The sequence below is a fragment of the Mesoplodon bidens genome (genome assembly GCF_964165515.1).
Source record: "Mesoplodon bidens genome assembly, chromosome: 7".
Classification (NCBI taxonomy): Eukaryota; Metazoa; Chordata; class Mammalia; order Artiodactyla; family Ziphiidae; genus Mesoplodon; species Mesoplodon bidens.
Genome location: NC_138164.1, coordinates 74392556 through 74413410, shown reverse-complemented (window position 1 = coordinate 74413410; position 20855 = coordinate 74392556). Strand labels below are relative to the sequence as shown.

Below are 20855 nucleotides of genomic sequence, written 5' to 3'. Positions count from 1 at the left end.
CTTTATCCCATTGTTAACCCATATAGACCCCTGTGATTCAGAAAAACCTGATGACAACTACAAACATTATTCATCTCCGTTATCCCTCCCTTCAACTCCATATAAGGTTCTGTTTCATATGTGGAATTCTCTATAATCTACTAAACTATTTACTGTCTCTACCCTTCCTTTGTGGCTTAACTAACGTTCTAATACCTCTGTGAAATCATTTATTCCTTTATCTTATACTTGTTTCTTACTTCGATTAGAATACCAGTTAGGACACTATCATTATAAACAGATTGGAATTGAAGTCAAACTAGCTTAACCAATAACGGGAATTTATTTATGTAATGGTGAAAGCCAGGAATGTAGTAGGAGAAACTAACAAATACAACCATGAGCCCAATATAGACAGATCCACTCCCTTCACCTCTCAATTCCTCTCCTTTTCATGGGGGCATCGTTCTTTCTTTTCATTTCTTCATGAGTCTAGAACCATAGCTGCTGACTACTCTTGGCTCACATTTTTGCAGAGAATAAAGAGATTCCCTATATTAGCTTGAATTAAAAAAAATACAAACAAAAAAAAATCCAATTTAGGTAACATTTCACCCCTTTAGCCTAATCACCAAGGTCAGGGGGCTGAAGAGCTGTAAGTGTAAAGTAGACTGTATACTTATCTCAAATAAACAGAGAGGCAGGGGAATCTATTGCCAGGAAAAGGGACTATGCACAGACATGGCAATAAGGCACTTCTTGGAAGCTGGACAGATACCATGTTTGTAGCAACAAGATTAGGTTCTTATTAAACTTAAAACATGACCATGGTCATTTCCTTTTTTTCATAGCTGGCCTACAATTCCATGAGTTCATGACACAACATAGTCTTGAATCCTAGGATTATTTCTAAAACTGACTCACTTTTTCAATGCAACATTAGGAATAGAAAGGACTCCCATATCAGGGATTTTTCTCAGCCAGAAATGCTGCCTGGAGGCCTGGGAAGTTTCAAAGTTATCTTGAGGTACAGAGAGGAAATAAGCCACACTGGCAGCCTCCATATGCTTCAGAGAGTAATTTGCTATTCCTGTGTGTTAGGTAATCCCAAATGTTTTACTACACTGTAGTATCCCAAAGGTATGATTAAAGGATTAGAGTGTGGGGAAAAGAGCAGACATTAGTGCAACTGAGTGAAAAAAGCCAACACTTTGGTACTATCTTGGGATTTCATTAGCAGCAAAATGAGGACAAGAGAATTGGACCATGAGTGATTTTATTAAAACACTGGGTAAATCCAATCAAGATGCTTTAGCTATTAAGTTCCCTGTTGACTGTTCTAATTTGCTCTTTGAGGTGCCTACATGGGCAATAGGGATTATGTTTTTAAGAAACATTAAAATGTTACTTTGTAGCAGTACTGCTAAACACTCAGTGTACCACCCTATCTAACGAGCAGCTTTAGTTTTACATTTCTTGGAAGAATGCTTGGCAATAGTTGAATGAACATTTTCCAGGTATCTAACTGGAGGTATAAATTGGGAGCCATAAGTGTTAGCTGAAGAATTGAGAATAGAGGCAATAGGACAGGGAGAGTTTCGATTAAAAGGAGCTGGTCATAGACAGTGATGGCAAATACTAGCATGTAAAAAAACAGAACTTATAGAAAAAGAAGTTATAAAACTGTGTATGATTAATAACAGCAATACTTGTTGAGGCTTTTTTATGTGCCAGACTTTGTTCTTAGAATTTCACATGCAAAATCACATTTAATCCTTATAACCACTTTATAAGAATTTTATAGATAAGTTAACAAAGACTTAGAAAGACTAAGCAACTTGCCCAAGTACTGAAATAAATGAAAGACGGAGCCAGGATTTGAGCCAGGTTTGATTAATTCAAATGGGACTTAAATTTAATCTAACTTTAGAGCCATTTTCTTAAGGCCTGTTTTGTGACTGCCTATTAGGAACAAAAACCAAAGAAACAAAAACTAAGAAAGAGCTTGGACAGGAAGTAACTTTTGTTGAGTACCTATTTTGGGGTCAGACATTGGGCTGGTGGTTGTCCGATCATATCTGATGTGATTTTAAAAACTGAAGCTCAGAGAAACAGCAATTCTAAATAGAACAGTGGTCATAGAGGAAATAAAGAAGTTTAAAATTTCCACTACAAAAAAGCACCAGGCCAGATGATTTCACAGGGGAACGCTAACCAACTTTTAAAGATCAGAAAACCTCAATGTTACTTTAATCATTCCAGAGCATAGAAAAAGAAGGAAATCTTTTCTATGCTCTGGGCTCATATGCTCTGAGTTGTCTGGGCTCATCTATCTAGGAATCTGCAGATGCAAGATTCAAATTCCATCTATATCGCAAAGGCCAGTGTCTTTTCCAGATACTACGATGCCTCTGACATCAAAATTATAGTCATTTTTATCTTGCCTAAGAATTTGGGTACCTTTCGTGACTGGAAGTTTTGTTTAGCTTCAGAGGGCTGTATTAATTTGCTAGGACAACCACAACAAAGAACCATAAACTGCGTGGCTTAAACAACAGAAATTTATTTCCTCAGAGTTCTGGAGACTAGAAATCTAAGATCAGTGTGTTAGCAGGGTTGGTTCCTTCTTAGGACCTTACTCCTTGGCTTGTGGATGCCTGTCTTCTCCCCATGTCCTCCTCTTCTTAAAAGAATACTGGTCATAATGGATTTGGGACCATCCATCCATATGACCTTATTTTACCTTAATTGCCTCTTCAAAGGTCCTATCTCCAAATGCAGTAACATTCTGAGGCACTGGGGGTTAGGATTTCAACATATAAACTTTTGGAACACACAATTTGACCCATAACAAGGGCAAACAGTGCTCTTGGACCATGACCAAAACTGAACAGTCCATGTAGGGTGTCATGTCCTCTGCCACCACTTTCAAGTTACCATCGTTTCTCACCTGGACTACCTCATTAACCTCCAAACTAAGCTTCCTGCTTTCTCTCTTATCTAATCTCACATGAAGTAATAATGTGTCAGTGTTTTGTCTTAAAGACCACAAAGCATAATTCCAAAGACCATCATTCACTTTGTGTTCCATGTGAATGTCAATACTCTCTGAGCAATATTACCAAGTGGCCCTGCATACTATCATGTCTTTGCTTCCATTGTCCCCATCCTAATTCAGTCCCTTATTACTACTAAATTTGTAATTATAAAACTCTGTTGTTTCTCTCTGGACCATCACGCCACTCTCTTGTCTCATTATTGCTAGAATACTCTTTCTTAAGTGCAGTTCACATAATATCACTGCTTTTGCAAATCCCTTCTTATGTACCTCTTTATCTGATAAAATAGTGTCTTCCCCTTGTGACCCTAGCCTACTTCTGGTACTCCCTTGTTATAGCCTCTGCAGTGGGAAGACTGGATCTTCACCACACACTTATCCACCTCAGCCTGCCTGTGTCATTCTGTATGCTCCATCTGGAGTGCCATCTCCTGACTGCCAAAATCCACTCCTTCTGCAAGGCCAAACTTAAATTCTACTTTATGCACAGGCATTTTCCTGACATATTCAGTCAGAAGTGATATAATCTTCTCTCCACCATCAGACTTTCACCTTTATTGTACTGGATCTTTTTACAAAGGAAGTCTCTATTATTGCCACTGTAAGCACAGTGGCCCTTTAAAAGCCCTGGAGTAACTGAAAATATGACAGATATTGGCTAGCAGAATCTTAGGAGATTCTATTGGCATAGTCCAGTGTTGGTGCTGGCAATAACTCGTGGAAATATGCACAAGAGAATTGTTAAATTTGCAATAGCCTTTTGTTAAGCATGGCCATTATTAAACATTAAGTTATATTACATAAATTATTTTAAAGAAGTAAAATATCAGAAAATTCTAATTAAAAACATTATTACTAATGATTTGACCACATTTTACTGTCTTCTGTACTCTTTAAGCTATTTACAACCATAGTATTTATATGGTCAATATACTATATATTGGTATGCCACTGTGCATCTTTTTCCAGCTCCATGTTCAGTCACCTACCATTGGTAGCTTGAAATTAGTCATAGTGGGAATATTTACACCATAGAAATGGGCATGCTAAAAATCAAGACTTGATTTTTATTGTCTAGACTTAAGAAAGTGATGAAGAAAATGTTAATTCAGATTAAACGTAGAAGTGTATCATGTCTGTAACCATCTTGGGAATAGCACAATATAAGAATATAAAGGAATATTCTAGTTTTTGAAACTATTTTCCAGTTTAGCAAAGGAGTTACTTGTATCATTGATTGGTGAGCCAAGTTCTGACATACAACTGATTTGGTTTCACATTCATCAAACATCTTAACATAAAAATTTCAGTCACCATTCATGTCAGAGAAATATACTGATTAGTCAGATGTAACCATACATTGGCTATTGACAGAAGATTTTGGCAAAATTCGAAGGCATTTTATAATAAAGAGGATTGTATATTTTATTATTTCTAAATTGTAAGCTACATTTATTTTATAATCAGTGAAATTTGTAACACACACACACACACACACACACACCTCCAGAGTGGTAGTCGTTAAACATTTACCACCAGATGTCCTCATATCATGGGAGTCAAGTAAACTCCTTGTCAAAAGCTAAGAAACAGAGGCATTTGCAAATAGTTTAAATAATGCCAGTGTTTTCCCTCTCCTGTATCAGATATCACTTAAAATATCACTTCATATCTTGACTTCACCGATTTCTAGGTCTTTGTTAATTGTTTTACTCTCGGCCAATGATGCAGTGACCAACTTTATGTGGACTTGAAATAATTGCACATGGGTGCAGCTCAGTAGTGCCTTGCCTCCTGTCTGCTGTACCCACCTCTGACTACCTCCTGAGGAGCTACCTTGCTAAGACAGCATGGAGCCAATTCATGATAAGAAAGAATATGGGAAATAATGCCCTGTGGATGCAGTCTTTAACCATTGGCAAGTAAGAGACTTAGGGCATATTCTTCTCCCTTCCTCCTGAACACAGCCTTGAGAATCAGTCTTTATGACCTCTGAAAGATGGTCCCATGAAATGATCAATCAAACAGCCTCAGTGACCCACTCTTGTATTAACTTCCTCTCCTTCCCTCTCACTCTTTGTTTCCCTCAGCCTTGCGTTATGGAGGACGGAGGCTAAGATACTTCTCATAATCGTGTGGGGCAGGTGGAGAAAAGCTTGATAACATCTACTTCACTTGACTAAACTAGCCCTTTGAAATAGGACATAACTAAGCTATTTTCCATTCAAATATAAAAATTAAAATTACCCAGACATCATTGAAGAGGGAAACAGAAGGTGTAAAAGAATGTGTAGTATATAGGTCTCATCACCTGTGTCCAATTATTAGTAATTTTTCCTTCCTTTGAACTCTAACACCTATGTCCAACCAGTGCTTTGTACCTTTATTATGTTATATACATATATATGTATACATATGTACGTGTGTGTATATATCATATATGGATATGAATATCTGTCATATATATACAAACATATATAAAAATGCCTATCATTATATATATACAGACATTCTTATATCAGCCCCCTCTATATGCTTATTAATATTATATTAACTGACATATTTATTTATGTACCTGCTCCCTCCCCCAGCCTTATATAGTTTTTATTTTTTTATTCATTTCAATAAATTCTTGGATACTGAGTGGGATTCCTCTTAAAGGTATTGAATCTGGGATCAATGGAAACTGCCTAAGATTAGGAAACTAGTAAACTGGTCAATCTTCCTCCAACTACCCCCTTTTTTCCTCAGATTAAGCAAGAGTTTTAGTAGCATTTATCAGTATATAAAACCCTGGAGTCAACATACAAATGCTTGAAATTGGGCTTCTTTCTAGAAGAGAGCTAAAATCACAACCCTTGTGGACCCAAGCCAGGAGATTTTTGCCCTTCCTTTAGAACAGATACTCCTTGGGAATTTTTGGTATTAAAAAAAAAAAGCAAACAAACAAACAAAACAAAACAATAGTTGGTGACTGATTAACAGGGAACTGTACATTTCTTCCCCACAGGGTTCCAATTATTATCAGTAAAAATTTTAATTCTTTTAGAAATACATTTAGTGAGTTTTGTTCTCTTTGGCTTGATACATATGGTCAAAATGCATGTCTTGTGTCTGGTGGAAAGTTACTGCCATTATTGTAATCTTTTAACAAATGGACATGAGTAACTGGAGGAGGAAAATAAAATCTTGATCAGAATAAGCAGATCTTACAAAGGGTGGAATAGCTCAAAAGACCAGCTGATGCTTAATAAAATGTCTGAGAAATTAGGTGGAACAGATGACTGAATGAAGAGTAGTTACATAAGTAGCAGAATTTCCCACTTCAGTGAAGACTAGTTTTCATAATGTTACCTAACAGCTTTCCAGTAACTCTGCATTAAGTAGAATTTCTGACTCTTGAAACATATTTAATTTTACAAAGCAAACTTAGCTTGGGAATTATCCACAAGATTCAGTGCTGAAATTTGGAATGGAATGTATATTGAGAAATGGAAAATGGAATTTGAAATGGGGTATATATTGAGAAACAGAAAATTGAAATTTGAGCAAGCACGTGTAAGAAAAATGAATAAAATGGCTAAAACTCTCTTTATAATTATTACAACTTAATAAAACAATATAGGAGGCAGATCTAAAATCCCACTTTGTGGATCCTGTGTATATTATATTATAGATAAAGAGACAGATTCACAGAGACCATGCAGGTGATAAGTTGAAGAACAAGATTTCAAACGCTATCTCCTCACTCTGTCCAAGGCACAGGTTACTAAACTGTGCTGCCCCTCCTCATAGGTCTTATCTAAGTCCAGTTCTAGCCCTTTTGGGTCACAATGAATGCAGGGTAACTTCCATACCAGAGCTTCTTTGCACAGCTATTCATAGTCACTGTTCAATAATAAGTTATGAATGACAAGTCAATGAACCTTGAGGGCTATGCTAAGTGAAATAAGTCAAGCAGAAAAACACAAATACCATATGATCTCACTTCTTTGTGGAATAAAAAAGCCAAGCTTATAGACACAAAGAGTAAATTGGGGAGTTGCCCAGGGCTGGGAACATGGGGAAAATGGGGAGATGTTGGTCAAAACATACAAACTTCATCTTATAAGGTTGATAAGTTCTAAGAATATCATATACAACACAATGACTGTAGTTAACAATATTGTACACATGAAAGTTGCTGAGAGAGTAGATCATAAATATTCTCACCAAAAATAAACAGGTAACTATGTGAAGTGACAGATAGGTTTGCTAACCTCACCGTGGTAATAATTTCACAATTAAATATGTATATCAAATCATCACATTTGCACCTTAAATTTACACAATGTTTTATGTCAATTATATCTTTATAAAGCTGGTGAAAAAGTCAGTACTCACCTTCTAAAATGCATTTATTCAACAAATACTTAGGCCACCAAGGCTCTGGAGAAAAAAGGGTAGTTAATTAAGATGTGATCCCTTTTGTTGATTAGCTCACAGCCTCTTAGAAAGTCAAACTAATAAATAATTACAACAAAACATGAAAAATCTTGTGACATTGAAGTGAGGGTTGGCAGTGAGAACACAGTAGAGGATATCTACTTTGAATTCGGGTGCTAGAGAATTATGTCACTTTCAGCTGAGTCTTGAAGTATGAGCAAGGAATTAAACAGAAGAACATCTCAAGAACAAGGAGTATTGTGAAATTTAGAGATGTGAAAAAGCATGGTGTATTTGGTGGTCTATATATTCTTTGGTATGGCTGAAGAATGTGCCATATATTCAATACATAAAGAAAAGGCAAGCAGTGAGGCTGGAGAAAAAGCCTAGATGATAGATTAAAAAAAGTCCTGGATGTCATAGAGTGTCCTAAGAAGTTTACATTCTACCCTGAAATGTATAGGATATAAAGCTTCTCTTTATATGTATAATTCAGTACTCTCTAATAAAGATATAATTCTTGCCATGTGTGTGATTTTAAGAAAGGGTAAAAAGAAAGAAGTGAAATTAATTTTTAAACCACATTTTATTTACCCCAATACATCCAAAACTCTGTCATTTCAACATGTAATCAATATTATAAAATATTAATGGGATATTTTACATTGTTTTTTCATACTGTCTTTGAAATCTATTTTGTTTTTATGCCGACAGTGTCTCAATTTGAATTAGCTACATGTCAAATGCTTATTTGCCACATACGGCCAATGGCTGCCATATTGGACAGCAGAGGTCTTATCTACAGATGACAGTCACTAAGGCCATAATCCTAGAACACAGCATGGTTGACCCCCTCCTGAATGGAGCTCAGAATTTGGCAACAGTAACAACAGCACAGACATTACACTACACTTCAGTTCCTTCTACTCATTTCTGAATCCTCCAGTGAATGATGGTCCAGACAGATATTTCCAAAATGAGTTCCTCCTCTCAGTACCGTGGAAGTCACTGAGTTCTTCCAGAGGGATTCTAGCAACCACAGAACCCACACACTGCAGATCTAAACTGGAGAAGGTTGTGGCAGAGGCCACGAGCTGCTGTCAAAGAAGTTACTTCTTTTGAGCAAAGGCTGTCAAGCGTGAGCGGTTTTGGCTGTGCGGCAAAGGATTTTCTGCTTTCAGCAGGTGATGAGTGAATTTCTGTGTTGTCATTAGATCCAGTTAGAATCGAGGATCAGAGGTGACTAGTGAGATAAAACAGAGGCACAGTGAAAAGCTCACCAACCTACCCGACTCGTTGACACACAGTTCCATACAGAGATTTGTCCTTTCTGTGGAAATGGAATCTCTCTTAATGAGACATGCACTGCAGCAGGTTTCAGCTCTGAAGTTGACAGCTTACAAAGAAAGCAGAGGAAGTTGAATCCTGGAAGGTTAGAGTGGGAATTTGGGTCATAGCTTCTGTCTCAACTTTTTATTTTCCTCTAGGAAGAATAGCCAGAAAAGAATCAAAGCAAAAACACCATTTTTTTTAGAAGATGAATAAAGTGATATGTTTTCACTTTGCAGATCTCAATTTAAGCTATAGTAACAAGTATTTTAACAATTAACATACTGTATAATTTTAAATATAAAAATCAAGTTTTTCCATTCCCGCTCTCCCTCTGAAGTCCTTCCTCCCTCCACAGCGAAGATTTAGGTAATTAGTAACAGGTGTATGGCATGTCTGTTTCCGAAAGCCTCCTCTTATTTTACAGGTCTTTGTCTATAGATAAGCTACAGTTAAGCATTGTATATTTTGTAGGAAGACTCTGATATTTAAATATCAATTCTCAGTAATGATATGGATTGGATCATTTAGTGCTAAATCATACATGTCTATAATTCTAGTAACTGGGAAAAAAACTTATTTGTTAAATACTATGTTTGCTTAGATGAATTCAGTTTGGTAGTATCTGGCATTGGATTCAAATGAAATACTTAGTGGTGGGTGAGCACCTTTGGAAGAACTACAGAATTAAATTGAGAAGTTCTCTCTCAGTGCTTCAAGGGTAATAATCTACTGCAAGAAAAGAGCATGGGCTTTGAAATTTAACAGATGAAAGATGAAATTCCAGCTCTTCTGCTCACTGGCTATCAATTATTTGGCAAATTCTCTCAGCATAAACTCTCTGTTTATAAATGTGGAACATAATAGCTACCTCATAGGATTGGGTGGTTTAACTAATAATAGTAAGAGTTACTATTATGACTATTTTTATTTGAAGTGACTAGTACAGTACTTGGTACATGTTATTAACCTTTAACCAGTTAATTCCACAAGATCTAGATAAATGTTGCCAAAATCAGTGGATTTTTTCCACTTTAATAGTCACACTGTTAATGTCCAAAAGAAAGTAAAAGCACGTTATTTTCATTCCCATAACAATGTGTTCTCTTGGTTTCTTCTTCTCCATTGTCTTTGTCAGCTTTGCCTTCTCAATTAATGCATAAATATTTGAATTCCTTAGGGTATAATCAGAACCCTCTTCTTTCACATCCTACACTCTCATCTATTACTGTTGCTATCCATATTCTGATGATCCCAAATAGTTCCAATTTTAACTTCTATTTTCTGAGCCAGAATGTCCTTATTCAATTTCCGATTTGGCATTTCTACTTGGCAGAAATTTAAAAGTAAATTAAAAATAAATTCTAAAACTTGATTTTTTCTCAAAACTTGATTCTCTTTCAGTTTTGTCTATCTCAGTTCAACCCAACTGTATGAACTAGAGTTATTGGAGGGAATAGATACCACAACTTTTGATTCCAAGGTTCAGCAACCTACATTACAGAACCAAAGATGACACTCATACTTGCTGTAATCGACATGTGTGACAGTTATAACTCTCATATATTTTTATTTCATTGATTTGATTTCATGTTATCTGCCATGTATGAATTTGAATGGTCAACTTGCACCTTTGCTCTGAAGATCAAACTTCTTTTTCTAGCCCCATTCCTGGTAGCCAAAAGAAAAATTCAGCAACATAGTATACCACTCAGTAATGCACTTGGCACTTACTTTTCTGACAATATCTAATATCCCCGGTTAGTATTCCCATAAATAATATTTTTGGCCTCTCTTGTTGCGGAGCACAGGCTCCGGATGCGCAGGCTCAGCGGCCATGGCTCATGGGCCCAGCCGCTCCGTGGCATGTGGGATCTTCCCGGACCGGGGCACGAACCCGTGTCCCCTGCATCGGCAGGCAGACTCTCAACCACTGCGCCACTAGGGAAGCCCATAAATAATATTTTTATATGTAGTTCAAAATCTAAGTTACTAAGTTATGCTCTACTAGCTTTATTTTTCTGAATTCACTATTGGAGTGGTGCTCGAATGTTGCTTACATACTCAATGTCTGGTGTAATGCCTAAAGTGAATTCGCTAAATGAAATCCTTCTAGTACTTCCAATAATAAAACACCCTGGATGAGATTCAATAATGTCCTGCCTCACACTGAGTACTCTGCTATGTGGGTCATGTCATAGAAAAACTCGAGGGTAAGATTTGAAAGAAAAAAAAATGGAACCAAAACTTGGAAATCTGTTTGTTAGCAAAGATTTTCATGGCAAAGGCATTTGCCATAATTTGTGGAATCTTGATGAGAGTATATGATATATTTATATATAGTTTTGTTGTGAGGATAGAAATACCTACCTTGAAGAACTTTGTTGTCTAGTGCCAGGAAGTAAACATAAACAAATGAATGCAATATAGAGTTTGAAATTGCCATACTCATTGTACATGTGGCTAGATTGGGAAAAGACATACATTTTTGAAAAGGGAAACATCTTTATAAGGAGATAGTAATAAAATAAGAAGAGGTGTTTATCTCTCTGCGTTTTCTCCCTTCTGGCTGTTTAACTAACCACTAGCTTAACCAAGACACGGCACACTCAATATGGGCAGTTTTGGCTAAGATCCCTTGATGAACGTTTATGGCCCCATGAAAGGATGGGAAGTGGTGATTACACTGACTGATTAATCCTGCCCACACATATATTAGGGGGATGGTATCATGCCAGGCAGTAACTCCAATGAGAAATGGCAGCACTTTCCTTCACTAGTAGTTGTCAACAAAATACACTGTTTATAATAGCAACAGGATATTAGGAGTAAAAGCCATTTGGAATGTATTTATAAATTATTACTTATATTGAGAATCTTAATCTCCTTTTTGAAAAAAAAGACAATTTGGATCAAATAAAAGGGAAAAAAGCTCTAATATGGAAGGCCAAGCTCAATAGTTTTTTAAGTGAATTAAATTTCCTAAAGTGAATACTTTCTGAAAGAGCAGTTTTTACATTTTTTTAGCATCCACTTGATGATTGTATTTGAACAAATAAATTAACTCTTCCAAAAGTTTACTCTTATCTTTCTGTACCATATTTTCTGTTCAAGAAATCCCTGAATAACTATTATGTGATGATACATAGTTAAATAAGTGCATTTAGTATTCTCAAGGGGCTTAACAGTTTTGGAAAATAGAATATACAAATATATCTGAAATATAATAAATAAATATATAAAGCAGGTAACATAAATATATGTACAGAATATAGAATACAGAATTTATATTTCAAATTAAGTCTAATACATTATAATACTTAGCACCATAACTCATTATCTGACTCTGGGAAGTCTCCTTAGAAGTCCCCTAATGAAACACATTATATGAAGTGGATTATGTTTTCCTAAGGAAAAAAAATTAATATCATGGGTTATAGTTTTAATCAAATTCTCAATATCAAATAAATCATTAGTATGATCAGCCTTGTCATAAAGGTGAAGGAGGGAATTTCCCTGGCGGTCCGGTGGTTAAGAGGTTAAGACTCTGCGCTTCCACTGGAGGGGGCGCGGGTTTGATCCCCAGTGGAGGAACTAAGATCCTGCATGGTTAAAAAAAAAAAAAAAAAAAGTGAAGGAAGTACAATTATAAACTTTTCTAGCAATTATAAGTAACAAAAATTATGCTCTTCAATATTATAAAATAGATCACTAGGCTAAAATGTGTAAATATCTAGAGTCTACCACGTGCCTAGTATCATACCTGTACGTAATTAATTAATCCTTGAAAAGCATGGTGGAGTATGTCAGCTTAGTTCCACAAGCATCGCTAGATGGCGCTATGGAGAAGATGTGGTCTGTATCTTAAGTAAGTTACAGTCTGGGCAATTGAGTTGAACCAGAAAGAATGGGTAAGATTTCTACATAAAGAAATGGGTAAAGGGTATTCCAAGTAGAAAGAACATCATGAATAAAAGTAAATAAGTGGGAACATGTGAGCCATCTGAGCTACACATGAAAGAGCATAATAAGAAGTAAGACCCTCCCCCCCCAAAAAATGAGACATAGGAGATGATAAGAGGTATGTTCCCAAGTAAGTTTCTATGAAGGGAATAATGAGGGTCTGATTATGGTGGGAGAAGTAAGAGTACAATGGAAAAAAGGAAACGAATGTCAGAGAAAGGAAAAGTATTTGTTATCTTTTTAGTGTGATTCTATTAATTTAATTTTTATTCTTACAATCAGTTTCTTCAACACACATATTTATAAATTTGAGCCATATCTCCAATAGATATTTTGCAAGAAAAATACCTCATTTACCAGATGTAGCCTATCTGTGTTGCCATTCTTTATTATCTTTATCCAGAAGTATGTTTAAGCCACAGTAGCACAGTATTTACTGAAAGTGAATTGGTGCCACCTGAAATAGCAGTGGTCTATGGTTATGCATTGCATACTAAAGGATTGTTCCATGCCTGTGCCTTTAAACATAAAGTGCAAAGAATCTCTCTTAGGTTAGAAGAAAGATTTAAAATTATTCTTTAGCAAGTCTTGTTTGCATTGTGTACTTTGTAGGCACTAATGGAGTCAGATGCTTCCAGATCCCAGCTGACATAATACAGGTCAAATAGTACTAGTGAAAGCAACTAGCTTTAAATAGCATTTGAGGTTAAAATATTAGAATCTCTTATTATCCAGGGGAACACTGAAGCCATTGGAAAAAAATCTAAATGTTCTGACTGTTTTGATTATTGTACAATTCTGTCCTTCAGATTTTAAGTGGAATAATATTACATAATCACTCAATAGAGTGATACATTCTAGACACAAATGTTGCAATTCTGATGAGAGGTAGGATAATTAATTGCACAAATATTTTTATCTGGCAAATTCCCACTTGGTGCTGATTACTTTGTACCACTCATTCATTCACTTATTTTTTTACTCAACTTGTGTTAGTTATCTTCTAGGTCCCTTTGAGGAATTAAGAATACACAAGAGAATAATATTTATGTCCCAAAGGTATACAGTCTTAAAGGAGCAGACACAAGTAAAGACAATTTTCTATTGTAAGATCAAATGAGGATCGTAGGAAGGGATACATAGGTTGGGCAGACTTTGAAGAGGAATTCCTTGAGCTTGGTATTAAAGGAACAGTAAGTAGAAGGTGATTTGACAGGAGGAAGGAAAATTAACTGGACTTTTCTATTTTAATTTAGATGTTACATCTGGTTGAAAACCATCTCAATTGTAAAGTCTTTCTGGCATACTAGAAATGACTAATATGATTTTAAGTAGAGCATCTGCTCTTAGAATAAATGTGAATTAAGCATTCTGCCATGGCTTCAGGATTGGTATCTTTCATGATATAAGAAAAAAAATAACATTGATCCTATTTTACACTTTTATCCATTAGGCTCTCATTCTGTGGTTGAAATGGAAAAAAAAATGCATACAATATAGCCAAATCTAACTGATGTGATAGAAACATAGAACCAAAACAAAGTGATATCTAAGCAATTGTTTGAGATAAAATTTGATTCTGATCAATTTTGCTCTATAATAATGCTATTTACAAAATTAGCTACCCCCAAGTTCTCAAGTTATTTTCATAATAGAGATTGTATTTTAATAATTGCATGTGAGTATATCTCACCAGAAATATACAAGGATATGTAAAAGTTATAAATTAATACTCTTACATTTGATTTAAGGAAATTATAGGAAAATTTTATCCTCACTATCAGCATGCTGAATTTCTTTATTCAGTAATGTTCACTTGGCATTCCATTTAAAATTTTCCATATCTCTCTCCAATTTCAATAACTTTTAAGTCTGTTATTTAAATTTTTTCATCAAATTTGTACTTTAATAGTTTTCAAAATCATGTCATGCAGAATGGCTTAAAGTAAGAAAGAGCACTTTACATTTTTTTTTCTGGTTTTCACCTTCATATTTCTAAGTAGTATGAATATATGCTTACTTTTTTTTTTTTTTTTTTTTTTCAGTACACGGGCCTCTCACTGTTGTGGCCTCTCCCATTGCGGAGCACAGGCTCCGGACGCGCAGGCTCAGCAGCCATGGCTCACGGGCCTAGCCGCTCCGCGGCATGTGGGATCTTCCCGGACCGGGGCACGAACCGGTGTCCCCTGCATGGGCAGGCGGACTCTCAACCACTGTGCCACTAGGGAAGCCCCTATGCTTACTTTTTCAATGCCTACTTTTTAATTTATGGAAAGTAGACATCTCTTAATTCACATATATTCTTATTTCTTCTCAATATAATTGTATTATTAGATTAATCTCATTTTTTTCAGATTCAAATAATTCTGTTAGTCATCTCTTTTGTTTTCTGTATATCTTGACTTCCAAATAGTGAGTGGAGTATTTTAATATCCTTCCCTTTCTCATCAACTCTCCCTGCTTCCACATCTCAACCTAAAATCTTCCTCTGTTGTAATTTTCATTGGAAAGATTGGTAACATATATTTTCGATTGCATAATAAGTTTTCTACCTTACCTATATGTGGACTTATATAGTTGAAAATTAATAATTGACATTTGCATCATTACAGTTATAAATAGTGTGAGCTAAGAGCCAAGTCGGGCTATGATTACATTTTCTTCTCATAATTCCAAGACATAGACCCTCTTCTACTTAAAGAAGAATGTCTAATAGATTCCTTCTTACTTTTGCCAGATGCTTAGTTGAAGCCACAGACTAGTTTCATATTTTACACCATATCTTCCCTTCTCTATCACCTTTGTTTCCTTGTTGGAAAAATAAATCTTTGCTTCCTCACCTTTTTTCTCATTCTATACAGTGCTTGAAATCTATTTCATTTTCTTCAAGAAGGCTATGAAATTTTTATAGTTTCTCCTTTATTTTTAAATATACAATTCTAAAATGTAGTCATTGTATCAACTACTGAAAATCTAAATACTTCAAGCTTCCCAATTTTATTGGAATACATAGTCCCATTTTTAATTCCCAACTTAGAATGGGTTTCTTTTATTAACTCAAAATTAGTATTCTGCAGAAATTGTTATGTTACACATATATTGTAACTGTTTCCTATTTTAATTTTAAAGGATAATTCTTGGGCTTTGCTCTAACAAAATCATATTTCCCCCACTAGTTTAAGCTTATTTTTTAGTCTAATGTTCAGTATTAATGCCATTTGCTCCATGATTTGTTTTAGTTGCTCCAAGAGAGGGCATCTTAACTTTGTCTAAAATATTCTTTATAACCCCAATATGTGCAATTAATTAGGTTCAGGCTATCTATAAGATATTTTACATACATAAAATATAATATACAAAATACCCATATATTAGGCAGTGTTATCTGTGATTTTCAGGTGATAAAGCTGAGATTTAGAACAACCCAAGCTACATTAGAACTCAGATCTCTCTAATAACAAAGTTCTCTGTTGCAAACCGCTTCTATATATAACTTACTGTATAAACAAAAAAAAATATGTTAAAACAAGGCTGTTGGGGAAGTGCTAAAGATTATAAATCTGTCAGGTATTTTTTGTTGTTTAACTATGAATATTTTGAGAATTTTCATTATTGCCATCACAATCACTATGCACCTAATATCAAATTATTTATCCAAATGCCCCAGCATTAATTAAAGCATCAAGTGCAGGGTAGTCAATTGAAAAACAGAGTTGGCTAAAAGTAATCAGAAAATACTAGATTACTCAGGTTAGTGTAAGACTAATAATTTAGGCCCCTTTGCACATTTTTCAGGAAGAGCCCTTTAACCTTTGTTAATTGCAAAATAACTACATCGCCTGCCTGCCATCATCATAGAGGTTTCTTGTTGCTTTAATTCTGGAGAAGAGGGAAAGATGCAGCTGGGCCTACCAGTGTTTTTGGCTGGGACTCAAGCTGGCCTGCTCTGCTTTGCCCTTTACAGTTTGTTCATGAGGATAAACCTACACGAAAACCCACCCTCAAAGTCTGAGGCTCTCATTTGCAACAAGGCACCCCTGCTAAGATGGAGCACACACAGGGCCAGGAGGGAGAGGATAGATTTTCAAACCAAGACTCTGCCATCTGCTTGTTAAATGTGAACTTCAGTTTTATCAGCTGCGAAGGGAAGATAATAGTACCTTTATCACAGAGTTGGTATAAGTAGCATGAGCTCATATATATGAATTAACTTTCCAAACATCAAATGTTACATGAGTATAGTTATTTATAAATTATCTCTATTATCATCATACAGTGAAATGTATGCAATCAAATGACTTGTACTTGCTTGTTCATTTGAGATTAACTCCTGATGAAATGCCATTTCCTAGGTCTAGTTGATTGCTAGGCCACTTACATCCCACAGCTTGGCTATCTTGTAATAGTCTCCTGTATTTCTCAAATCAATCGCCCTTACCCACCTAATCTTTTGAAAACTCAGAAAATGAACCTGTCATGATTTATAGGGCCTCAGAAGGCTCCCAAGATATCTAAACTTGAAGCATCATGACCTTTAAATAGGAAAGAGAAATGCAGATATAATTGGGCTTCTGAGTCTCGTAAAAGTCAGCTATAGAAGAATGGAGGGAGTAGAATCTGCACTGTTAGATCTGTGAATGGAATGGAACTTTCCACCTACTGGGGATATTAACTCTGAGCAACTGTAAACGTAACTGCCTCATCTGTTTTCTTATCTGTAGAAGGAGGACATAATATATTTCTCAATATATTATTCTGAGAGTTAAATGAGGTCACATATATAATAATCTTGATACACTTCCTGGCCTATAAGTGATTGTCAATATTGATCCCCATGTTCCATAATTTTAAAAGACCACCATCAGTCCTTAACTCCAAAACGTTGCAAAATACTTTGGAATTATTCCCCCATATATAGGTAATTTTTCAATGGTTATATATAATAAAACTTTAAATGTTTTAAATGAGCTAATACATTTATCTGTGACAAGACTAAAATCTCAATCAAGGATCTGGAATTTTCACTTGGGATAAAACCACAAACTCTCATGATTATTTATAAAATATATGGATAATATTCTATAAAATAAAATACTCTAAGATATTTGTACACCTATACTATATAAAGTATATGTATTGCATCTGTGTATAATGTCTTTAAACACAAAAGCCTGAATCGGTGGGGTAGGAAGATCATATAATGAGAAACAAAAGGAAGTGAGACAGAATGAAAAGATAGCAGATAAATATTTTCCGTCATCTCACATTAGAATATGAGCTTTTTTGAGTCAAAGGGGGAGCCGAATTGCTTGTATTTTTGTAATATTCTCTCTTGGTGAAAAAGTTTTAAAAGATCAGTGCATATATGTATCCTGTAGTTTCATTGTAAATTGCCTAGATAAGCAAGTCAGTGAAAAAGCAAAACCTCACTCAGGTCTTCAGGTTCCAAATCCAACACTACCAGGTGACCCTCATGCTCCCAGCACTTCTGCATTCCAACTCTACCCAATGAATCCAACATTCTCCCCTCTGCTTATCTGTTTCCACACAGGCAACTATGGAGAAAGTGGGATGGAAGCGTTCAAAGATATGTCAGCCAAGGAAGGGATTTGCATCGCTCACTCTTACAAAATCTATAGCAACGCCGGGGAGCAGAGCTTCGATAAACTGCTGAAGAAACTCAGGAGTCACCTGCCCAAGGCCCGGGTGGTGGCCTGCTTCTGCGAGGGCATGACAGTGAGAGGTCTGCTGATGGCCATGAGGCGCCTGGGGCTGGCAGGAGAATTTCTGCTTCTGGGCAGGTAAGTGATGAGAAAATTCACATGGAAGTAAAGTCAGGAATTTGGGAAAATCAAAGGGTATCTTTTGGTGCCTAAAGACAGATGCTTTGGAAGCTTAATCTGTGTAGTGGAAGTAGAGCTTAAAAATCATAAAACACCAGAGCCTGAAAATAATCATGGAAAATAAGTAGATATGCCATGTGCTGATGACTGATAATAACAAGAATCAACATATGAAAATGATGAGTCCTTCAGTTCTCAAAAACTAATTGTAAGGAAATGAGAAGGATTTTTAAATTCTTGCATAATCCCCTTGGAGGTAAACACATTTCAAACTTTATGCTGTTGCTTCTGAAATTGATTCTGAGAATGGCTATGTAAGCTTGTTTTATAAGATAGAATCTTAGAATTTGGGGCTGGAACATGAGGAATTGCTTCTAGAACTAATTGTAAAAGCATTCGTAATTTGGCTCATTATTTTATATTGCAAAAGTGTTATCACATTGCCTGATCACTCACATTGTTACCAGACCAGTTTCTAAAAGATTAACTTCTGCAGGGACTGACTTTCATTATCTGGATAATGCACTTGATTGGCACAGCTCAGCTCATTTCTTCCTGATCCTGTTGAGTCAGTGTATTAGTTAGGGTTCTGCAAAGAAATAGAAACAGTAATGTATGTCTATGGAGAGAGATACCCAGGAGAGTCAATGTTACAGCTCTGGTCTGAAAGCTGGCAGGCTTGAGACCCAAGAAAAGCCAATGTTTCACTTCAAGTCTGAAGGCCAGAAAAGACTAATATCCCAACACAAGCAAGTCATGAAGGAGTTCCCTCTTACTCAGCCTTTTTCAGGTCTTCAAGTGATTGGATGAGCCCACCCAATTTAGGGAGAGTAAACGTCATTACTCAGTCTACCATACTAATGTTAATCTCATCCAGAAACACCCTCATAGACAGAATAATGTTTGGCCAAATGTTTTGGCACCCTGTGGCCCAATCAAGATGTCACATAAAATTAATCATCACAGTCCAAGTCAACACCATAGTTTTATCAGGTGAATGCAGTTCACCATTTCATACCTTTAAAAAGTTATCATGTTATCACATATCTTTTCTCAATAGGGAGCCAACTTAAAGAACAGAGAAAACCTTCAGAACCATTGCATCTTTCTCAGTATTACTGTCCAAAATAAAAAGCCAGCTTACTTCGTATTAACTTCTGATGGCTCATTATAGAAAACATGCTTCCTTTATTTTCGAACATGTGTAACTGACCTTCTATGATCAGACTTCACTCCTACTCGGCTGCATTTTATGACAGCCAGTTTATGTACCTCATTCTTTTCTGTCTGAGCTGATGGCAGTAGATTGATGGGACTGTTTTATATGAGGCCAACCATCCTTCATAAAAATGATATTGAGATTCCTTTCTCATCGATGCCATACATTTTATCTAAAATCATCCCTAGTTGGCAAGAGTGATGCATCAGTTCATTTCATGTAATCCAAGAACATTCTCACTGCCAATATTCTGAAAGTCCATAGTGCAGTGTTACCAGTGGGATAAAAAGAACAGGAAAGAAAGACGCTGGCTTTAAACAGTCCTGTTTTTCCTTGGGGGGGGGATGGGGGATAAGGGATTCTGTAGCTCCTATCTGCTGCTTTGCCAATATTAATAAAACAAATCAGCAGCTCTTGTCTTTCAGCCATATGTTACGTCACAAACAAATGTTTTTTTATCGCATGTACCCAAGAAAAATAGGTTGGTATTTACTGTATTTGCCATTTTCCATCTACATTTTTTGCCAGCAGTACCACAAGGCCAAATTCAATATTTTGTATATTTAAAATTTTATTCTATATATGCTGTTTATAAGAAGTTCTTTTCAAATCATTTCATCCATGAAATAATAGATTTATAACCTTTAATTATATTTCCTAATTCTCATTTATTGGCCAATAATAATTCAACATTTGCTTGAGGACCAGTTCATCTCTTAGCAATGTTGTTAGAAAAATCCTCCTTTCTCTGAATTTTAAAAATGTCTCTCTGTAGTTTCCACATCTTGGATGATGTTATTTTCTTTGCAGGTGACATGTGATACTCTTTACAATATTTGGAAACAACATTATGGTCCTTAGTCCCCTTCATCTTCTCATGAAATTCCCACTTCTTCCACTCCTACTTCTTCATAGTGAAAAGGCACTGTGGGTATTAATAAAACCATTTATCAGGACCATTTATATGATATTTATCAACTGCTGTGTGCCAATTACTGCACTTACCACTTTACATGCATTGTTTCATTTAATTATTCAT

General features: G+C 35.7%; 1 protein-coding gene across 2 annotated transcripts in view; it reads left to right on the top strand.

Annotated features, from left to right (window-relative positions):
• The window catches only part of GRM5 (glutamate metabotropic receptor 5), a gene marked incomplete at its 5' end in the record, with an annotated part of 514708 nt that overhangs the window by 166478 nt on the left and 327375 nt on the right, over positions 1–20855 (top strand). For both annotated transcript variants that reach the window (XM_081241472.1, XM_081241471.1), the window contains one exon: positions 18306–18555. In XM_081241472.1, the coding sequence (XP_081097598.1) occupies positions 18306–18555 (250 nt within the window). The remainder of the gene's footprint in view (positions 1–18305; positions 18556–20855) is intronic.